At 31.0% G+C, this 10090-nt stretch overlaps 1 protein-coding gene across 2 annotated transcripts; it reads right to left on the bottom strand.

Annotated features, from left to right (window-relative positions):
• Positions 1 to 453: 453 nt before the first annotated feature.
• Positions 454 to 9777, bottom strand: LOC106107877. 2 transcript variants are annotated; one of them, XM_013288897.1, is made up of 2 exons: positions 9542 to 9712; positions 454 to 4085 (listed from the first exon to the last, which is right to left on the bottom strand). In XM_013288897.1, exons 1-2 carry the CDS (start codon positions 9548 to 9550, stop codon positions 624 to 626), a joined length of 3471 nt encoding a protein of 1156 aa, XP_013144351.1. In that variant the 5' UTR covers positions 9551 to 9712; the 3' UTR covers positions 454 to 623. The 2 variants fall into 2 exon arrangements, with proteins under 2 accessions (XP_013144351.1, XP_013144343.1); XM_013288889.1 differs by lacking the exon at positions 454 to 4085 and adding an exon at positions 5408 to 9080 and having other exon boundaries at positions 9542 to 9777.
• Positions 9778 to 10090: the final 313 nt, after the last annotated feature.

A 10090-nucleotide genomic window follows, 5' to 3' on the forward strand; every position in this document is an offset into this window, starting at 1 on the left:
AGTCCAAGAGTGTCTATATAGCGAAATTATTTCCCCACGTCTGACCTCCGTATATACCTTTTACCAAAGTCCTAAAAAGCAACATCGGTATATACCGTATGGCTATATATCGGCATATACCGTATGACTAGGCACTCGGCTGTATTATCCACAGTTTCTATATTTTTATTCCTATTTTGCGATTTGCAATCTTATTTTGATCTTCGATACTTCTTTTAGAATCAATAGACATCTAATCTGCCTCGTCATTTAATGTTTTTAATGTCAACATCAACAACGACTTTGCTATTGAGCTTAAAATTTATTTGTTAAAATATCTAACACTATAATGAGGTAATGTAGTAAATGCAGACTTATAACCCTGTCAATTAGTACCGGGTTACATCGAGAGCGTGAGTGTAAGGTAGAAGTTAAAAATTAATTGTTTTCTTTCCAAGTTTTATTTATTACAAAAGAATAAATACATGTTTTACACAAAACCGAATATTTTTATAAAAGTAAAAAAACACAATAAAACAAGTTATTCTACCAGAACTGTGCATTGACTCTTGTATTTAATATATCATTCCAACTGAAATGCACAGTTGGTAAAATATAACAGAAAGTAAATAACATCTTTAGGATTAAATAATACATAAAGTTGCTTGATCTTGTTGGAACATATCGTAATAATGCATTTTTATCTCCACCGATGGATGTTTACGTATGTTTTCACGTATAACCTTAATCTTTTCGTCATCGCGTAACAATGTCGTAAACTGTAACGCAGCTAAATACCCTGCTAGGAAGTCCTCCTTCTCAACAAAACTCTTACATATCTCGTACTGTATGTTTTCTGAAAAAAGGCGACTAATATTTGCAAAAGCCTTCATGAAAAGTATATAAATTCGGGGGAAAAGTGACGATGTGTCTTTTGATAAATAATTTTTGCAAATTTCACCGAACTCGGGAGCTGTTTTTATGCACGTATCCTCCCAAATTATCGGTTGATTTTTATCGAACAGGGTTACCAAGTTCGTGGCTAACTGCCATGTTCTAATTAAAATATAGTTTTCGGACAATGACAACGACTGCTCTAACATTTTTTGTATAATCGTGAATATTTTAACAGGCACTATCATTTTCTTTCCATCTATAAAATCCTCCAGGTCGTAAATCAAATCAAATAATAGCTTTTCAATATTCTCTTTAATGTATTTGGATTTTATCTGATCGTTCCATAATTTTATAGATCGTATTAAAATTGGAGCTAGTAATTCATCATATTTCTTCATTTGTTCTTCTTCTGTAATAGAGCATAAAATATATGAGGATATAAGCTTAGTCTTATCGCCAGAGTATGTCCTTTCTTTAAAGAACTCATTGTTAACGTAATCATCGATAACAGCGGTCATAAACTCAGATGGCATAGCATCAATAATTTTTATACTATACATCACAAGACGCTGGACATCCCATTCTGATCCTTCAAATTCTTTTTGATTATTTTCAATTAAATTTTTCAAGTAATTGTAAGACTTAACTAAAAACTTTGCTTTTATACTTTGAGGTATTTGATCGACATTATACAATAATTCGTATATCGATTTATCTTCAAGAAATGTCAGATTGTCGATTAAAATCTCCAATAGTGCCCAAGATTGTACAACATTTAATTCATCCTTTTCATTGCATAGGAGTTCAAAAACAATTTTAAAGATCCCTGTTCTAATTGTGGTATTTTTAGCATCCTTCCACAGAGCACTACATAATTCTCTTATTCTTTCAGACGATAACTTATTAGTTAAAAGTCTAAGTCCATGCTTTTGTAAAGAGACTGGAGTATTCAGTATTTGAGATATAACTTCTTGATACTGTATGGAGGTCATATTATAATAAACTGCGAGAACAGAAGGCAATGCATACTTCAGATAGTCTCCCTTTGCATACGAAAGCACAGTCTCCAAATTCGGTTGTGGCCGAGCGCTGTGCATATTCTTGGCAAGGCACCTCTGTAGACCTAATTCAAGGTCATCCATATCAGAACTATCTTTTGAATCTATTGGTGCATGTTTATTTAAAAACATTAGGAGTTCTTCCTTTGACAACAAGATGCACAGTCCTCGAGTAATTGCATTTTGCCCATCGGATTGATTCAGATGATTTATATATACGTTTTTCCAATATTGATAAATAGATTCTGGCCAATAAATTCTAACTTTACGAAGTAAACGTATAAGGGACACGTCGTTATTTGAGAAAATCGACTCTACCTCATTTTTATACAGGTCTAACAAGTTTGGATTATGTTTTATTATATTAACACAAACTTCTTCGGTGGGAGATAAAATAATTGATTCAGTAAACATATGTCTTCTCCAGGATTTTTGTACATTGTACAATGACGGTATAATATTGTTTATTTTGGATTTGACAGGTTCATACCAAACCGTTTCATGCTTCATTTTGACTAGCTGGCGAATTTCTTCAAGAAAAAAGGGATAGTCGAGAATATTTTTATTCCATTCTTTTAGTAATATTAATGCGCTTTTCAGTGACTCAATGTATTTTAAAAAGTCATGATCTCTTTTCATTTTATTACTTTGTACTTCTTTCCATTTTATATCTAGTAAGTATTTGAAAATAGTTTCCTTCTCTTTCGGGTCTAATTTGGTTTGCACAGTTTTAAAAGAATTGCATAATGTAAGTAATTTTGCCGTTATCTCGGGTACACTCTTGTGGTGTAGAATTTGGTACACAACCAGATTTTCGATAATTGTTTTATCAAAAGAATATTTGTTGTAAATATCCAAGCTATCTATTATGTGTTGCAGAATATTCCAACAATCTTCATTAAGTTTGTGAGTATTAAAGTGTGACATAAAATTTACCAAAAAACTGATTTTTATTTCCTTCGGAAAATTCATGTGTTTCTCTCGAAAGTATTCCAGTAAGCACTTTCCATGTTCTAAGTTACCTTTAGCGGAAAGTATTATTGTCTCCAGCATTTTGTTTTTCTCTTTTGCGTCAGTTTCAAGTCCAATTATACTTTTAACATTGGAAAATGCAAGTTCAAATGGAAAGAATTCGTACCATCGATACGAGGGAGTTCGATATTGCAACTCTCTAATTAGTTTTATAGTTTTCCCTAATTCAATTTCATTACTTTTAATTTCACTTATGAAATATTGATTAATGAATTCAACTCGTTTTGATTTCGACATTGCGCTCAAGAACGAGCTCCAATTTGTAACGCTACTAAAGTAACGGGTTAATTCGTTTTCATTCTCTTCGTTGACAATATTTTTCATGAGAAATATTTGTAAATCATCATTTAAATACTTTACGAAAGTAGGTGTATCGATGTAGTTGCAATAACGACTGAACTTATCAATAATTCTTTTAGGACATTTCGTCATCAAAACTTTCGTAGCTCGTTTACCAAACTTGGGCTGTGAATATATTGATTTTGATTCAACAATATCTAAATATTTGTCAACATTAACGTGCAATAAAAATAACGTTTTCAGAAAAACTTCCGAACTTACATATTCTCTTTCGGCATATTTTTCTAGGAATATTATCGATTTCTCGCATAGACGTACCAGTATTGGGATGTTAATTTCATCTGCGTGTTTACTAAAATTATTTTCAATGAATTTTATCGAACATTTGTGCAGCCATTTTATTGCTTCTGAAGATTTTGTTTCATAGTTGTAAAATTGTTCTGCGCGTAATTCATCTTTTAATTTAAGGTTTATCAAATGTTTTAGTTTAAAAACCGCTTTTGTTTGCATTCTTGGATATAGATTTGCATTTAGATATTCAGGATTTATAATATGAGCATATTTTTCATCGTTTATTAACCAATCGCAATTCTTCAGTGCTCGAATAATGTATAACAGATCACTGCATTGTAAAGTTTTAAGAATAAATTCTACATTCTTATTCGCATTAGCAACGTCGATATTAATCAAGTTTCTAATATCAGATTCGTTTATATTTGGTTCGTCAACATTTAAGGTATGTTTTTTGGCATCTTTAACCAATTCATTAAAGCGTTTATGTCTCTCTCCAAGATTATTTTCCGGCGCCATATTGAGACTCTGTAAGAGAAATTAAGTCCATGTTTTATTTATATTCATATAATAGTTAACTCAACTTGTTATTATTATTATTAGTAATAGTTATTACGTTTTATGAGTTACACAAATGAGAAACCACAATCAACTAGCATACGATAATGATTGAGGAAAATGAAACAAAAATGAATAAAAACGCTACAATTTTGATTACAATTTATTAATTCCAAATAGGATACATGAACATGGATATATTGTTAAGCTTAAAATATGTTTATGTACAAAGCACAGATAATACAATGATACAAACGGTTGGGCAAAAACTTTCCCCTACATAACAGTAGATTTCAAAATTTATACAAACAATAAAAAAACCTTAAAAATAAATAGGACGTAATAATAAATTAGATTTCATAACACTTATCTCAGAAATTTTAAATAAATTATCACAGAAAACTTTAACGAAACATGGCCTCTTAAGAGCAGCGGAACAGGTAGGGGCAGCTGAAGATCTAGAGAATTGTAAATTTAAAAAAAAATTCTAAGGTGGATAAGCAACCCACATAAGTAACTCAAAAACGACTTGTCAGTTTTTCATTACAGTAGGTCAAGGTAGTTTCACTACTAGCCCTCGCTTGATCATCGATCTGCCCCCTAGATTGTCGGCTGGTGACCCCCACATAAAAAACACCTACGATAAATACATTGTAAGGTAATAAAAAGCTTGTAGTTAAAGCTTACTTAATCTATACATTGATTGTAAGAGATCAATACAATATGGTTTAAAAAAAAATAACTGCATCTTACACAAAAATGTTTATCACATCTGACAGTTTGGCAAGAGGGTTTTGTTCGAATTTTCTCATACACTGCTCGTAGATTATTTATTTATTTATTAAGACTATTTTTTTAAATTCTACGAAGACGAAATCACGATCGACTGCTATTTCTAGATACATAAATATGTCAGATGGTCATTCGAATAATAATTATTGACTATTGAGTATATACAATAATAATAGCTGGCTCCAGTGGTGCACCGACTCGCCAAGACAGAAAAATCTACGCACGTCATGGGGCCCGCCGTCTACAACCGCCTGCCGGACCACGTCACAGCGGCTACCAGCCTCGCGTCATTTAAAAATAAACTTAGGTCATGGCTAATACAAAAAGCCTTCTATAGTTTCGAAGAATTTTTGCTTCCATGATTGTTTTATGTACCCAATTCTTATTCAGTCATTTTTAATATATGTAAAGTTTTTTATTTTTAAAAAAAAAATTATGACTTGTAATTCGATTACCAATAAAATATTTGTATTTGTATTTGTATTTGTATTTGTAATTGAGTACGTTTCGAATCGATTATTGAATTAAACTTTAATTTATATCATAATATATTTGGCGATAATCGATTTATAATATCGATACTTATAATAAATACTACGATTACGTAAAGCTACAGGACTAGAAGCCATGAGTAACATATGCTTTTTTTATTTCCAGATTAGCGTCGCAACCGACACCACCACATACTTGCGTTTTCATTTCTATATCTCCTTTTGTTAACTTAATAAGATCATTATGAAATCGATAAAAGTTCTCATTTCGCCGATTGTGGTAATGTAACTTCACTTCTTTTGATGGATGTAGTTTTATTATATCTAATATTTCACTTGTGGCTTCGCCATCAACTATTTCTATTCTCGGTATCAATTCCAAAACTAGTAAATAACTTTCCTTTAGGTCAACACATAAGATAGATTTCAGTATCAATAATACTACAGAATTTGAGAAATTAAAATAACAAAACATCGAATGAACAGCGTTACTAATACATATGTAAATAGAAGGATAGTAGTTTTTGATGTCTTCTCTCAAACATTTCTGTATTTCTTCCCCTAATTGAGGTGCAGCTTTTGATAATATAAAATTACAGTATTCAGTTTCCCTGTCACAGCATCCTTTTTGAAATGAATTCATTTTAATAACATGAATCAATTTACATGAAAGTCTCCAAGTCATTAATAATATGTAATTCTCTTCATTGGGTATCTTTCGTTCCATAAATTTTAGAATATTGGAGAACGAGTCATCGGGAATTATCATATGTCGTGGTAGCACAACAAATGTGAAGACTTTGCACAAGGAAGCCAGCAGACTTTCAAATGCCACCCTGTAGATGTATTTATTATCTTTTTTAACATCCCAATATGTAACACAGATCTCCATTATTGGTGTCATAATTGCGTGGTATCTATGTATATTTCTTTCAATCGTCTTGGTATATAAGATGCAAGATGCGATAAATTCTGTGTCTAATTCCATCGATAAAATATCATGTTGAATATTTTTTAATAGTATTTCTGCTAAAGTTTTGGTATTGACAGTATCTAGGCAACATCTTGCAGAATAGAGAACTTTTTGAATATAATATTTCTGATCACAAATTGTATCCTTACATTTAAAAAATATTACACTCGTCGACCAAAAACCTGCTTGTATGATAGGAGGTACTTGTTCCGTTTTTGTTAAAGTTTCGTAAATTTCAACATTCTCAGTTTCGGTTAAAAACGGAAGGTAAAACAATAATAACTTCCATATAGAGGTAATGGCAGAAATTTCTTTCTCCTTACATAACAATTTAAAGGTAGCTTTAAAGAGAGTTACGCGGATTGATTTATTTTCAATAATTATCCAAGCGTTACGGAATAATTTTATGATCTCTTTGTATTTAAGCTTATCAATGGCCACGCGAATGACGTGTTTCCGTAATGAAACACGAGAATCTAGAAGTTCTTTGATACATGTACGAGTGTTTACCTCGCTCATATTGTACAACATAGAGTTTAATGAAGATATAGTAAACTGCAAATAATCGCGTCCAGCATACGACAACGCTAACTTAATGGGTAACTGGGGTCTAGCAATGTGCATGTACTTAGCAATATTCTTTGTTTTACTCAATAACAATTTATTATCTTCAATCCAATAGATTGACTCCTGTGATGGAATATATTTAAAGACAATTTCTTTCAAAGGACTTACAGGCAAGAGATACATTAAGTGTTTAATTAAGGCCTTGTCGCCTCTATTATTAAGGCTGTCGAGGCAAAAGGAAATCGCTTCATTTGCTGATGCGGGCCAATAAATACGGATCTTGCTTAGAAGTTTTTGTAGATTTGTAAAATCTCTACAAGCAAGCAACCCCATGAAGTGTTTAGACTCTAACAATAATTTTGAGTCATGTTTTAAAACATTTATGCATACATTCTGAGATAACGATAAATTCAAGGATATGGTAAATAATTCTTTCCTCCAAGATTTATTTACGTTATAAAGGCTTGATAGATTAACATCCTTAAATTTATTTGTCTTGAGATCTATCAGTTCGGTAATCACTTTTACTACTTCTGGAAAATTAGCAAGATCTTTTTCCCAATCAGATAATAGTATTAGGACTTTTCGTAACCAAGTTACCATATTTTTTAATTCCATTTCATTTGATATATCTTGTAAATTTACTTGCTTCATAGAATAACTATATAAATAATTAAAAATCATTTCACACTCTTTTTCGTTCAATTTTTTTCTATATAATTTCATTGATTCGAAATTAAAATTTTTTTCTAAAATCTCAGAAACACCGTCGTTGTTAATAATTTTACGAATGATTGCCGCTTTGATGTATCTTTGATCCTTTTTCTTTTCTGATTTTAAATCTTCAATACTTAAGTAAATTACATTTAGATCTTCCCAACCTTTATTACTAAGGCGAAAGGCATCTACTTGTTTGAATACTTTAAGAATAAAATCTTTTTTATATACTAAGGATTCATTTATATGGTAGGAGCGAAAATATTCTAGTGTTTCTTCAACATTTTCCATGTTGTTTTCAGCAGATAGCAGTAAAATTTCCATCATCATCATCCGTTTCTTTGGTAATGACTCTGCTCTAATTGATTCTGTAATATGTAAGCAAGCCGTTTCAAAACATATATATTTATACCAGCGTATACTTTTGTGAGGGATCGCAAGAAACATGAAATATTTTAGTTTATTTGTATTTTGTAAAACATTCTCTTCTACAAATTCTGGTATTTTTTCTTTAGGCATAGCTGTGAAAAGTATGTCCAAAGCATTCTCATCAAACCATGGAACTTCTATATTTTTGTCATGATCTGATAATAGAATATCAACAAGAAAAGGTTCTGGTTGTACAAATTTAGCAAAGGTCTGTAGGTTAATTATTTTGCCATATTTTACAAAATTATTAAGAACTATTTGAGGTGCCTTTTTCATCAGTATTTTAGTATGTTTAGGACCAAATGTAGGATAGTCACTTTCCTTCAGTGACTCTAATATATTCAAATATTCTTTTAAATGATTCTTCATAAGAAAAGTAGTTACTTCCATTACTTGTTGATTGCTTTTATGTTTACAAATTATGCTATTTAAATATGTAGTTAGAAATTTTATTGATTTCTTAAAGAGACGTTTCAAAATATGAACATTGATTGCAGCATTATAGGTTTTAATAGCATTTTCTATGAAGGAATGTGAACAATTTGGTAGCCATTTTAAAGCTTCTATTAAATTGGTATCCTTAAAGAAGTCAAAAAATTCTTCAACACGAGTTTCCTTTTTAAGACTTAATCGTATATGCAATAAAAGCATAATTTTAGCTTTCACAGTCAATTCGGGAAATATTGTGGTATGCAAATATTGTGGATTAATCACATTTACATATTCCTCGTTGGTTAGTAACCAATTGATTTTTTTAATAACTTTAGTAACATAGAACATATCTGTGCATTTCAAAACATTTATAATATAATTTACATCTTTTCTGCTACAGGCTACATCTATTTTAAGCATGTTATTAACATCGGAATCATGATAATCTATAGGAGAAAGATCTAATGGATAATCCTTAATTGCCGTTTTCAGTAACTCATTGTAATGTTTATGTTTCTCTCCGAGATTATTCCCTTGAAGTACTAATGACTCCATTGTGATTTACTGTAAACAAATAGAACCAGAATATGAACATGTTATTCCCAAAACTGAAGGTGGACTCTATTTTTCTGTTCTAACAGACACTTATTACCAACCAGTACTTACAAAATCATTGGTAAATATGACAAACCACGAAAAAAATTGATAATCATGGCTTGTACTACAGTTAATCATATGAGTTAGTAAAATTTAATCTTGATTAGTGAAATAAGCGTTATCTAATTATCATTAGCAAGCTGCTTATTTTGATGCGATGTGGGATTTCATAATAATTTTACTGATTCAAAAATAATTTTGTACAATGGCTTCCCACAGTATATCTAAAATGGCGTCATATTAATATAGAAGCGAGCTTATGCACAATGATTGTGTATGAAAACAATATAATGTTAAATATCGATGAATTGGACATCCTAATCGATATGTAACAATATTGGGAAAAATATCGAATGCAAAGTACTTACATTTAACATCCTCTTCAATCTCAACCTAGTAACAGTTCTATGTAATAAATATATAGTTATTATACAGTATTCCTATATTTTCGGCATAGTATCGATCTTTTCTATTTTGTTCGCACAAACACCAGATCCTAGAAAGATCTCCTTGACATCTGTCAGAACAAAGAGTAAAAATATCCTTTAGGTACGGGCATTATTTAACTAACTAGTTAAATCAACGGTTACTACCCATCAACGGTTCAGCCGTTGGTCGTTTTTCTTTCAACTAGTTGAATTCAACTAAGGTTTAAACAAGAAATCGGCCCCCGAGACAAAGTTACTTTTGATCAGCCATAAAGTTACTTTGTCTTTAGAGGCAGAACCGGTAAAAGGGATGGTGCTCCAATCAAAAATACAAAAAGACTTTTGCATAATTTGTGACTCTTGCCACTAGAGCCAGACATTCGATTCGATGTATAAATCTACGAGCGATATGAGTCACTGGTTTTATTTTTTATTAGTCGCCAGACTTCGTATGGAAAACTAGGTTGACGATACGAATTAAATTTAACA

The sequence above is a fragment of the Papilio polytes genome, unplaced genomic scaffold, assembly GCF_000836215.1.
Source record: "Papilio polytes unplaced genomic scaffold, Ppol_1.0 DF824269.1, whole genome shotgun sequence".
Taxonomy (NCBI): domain Eukaryota; kingdom Metazoa; phylum Arthropoda; class Insecta; order Lepidoptera; family Papilionidae; genus Papilio; species Papilio polytes.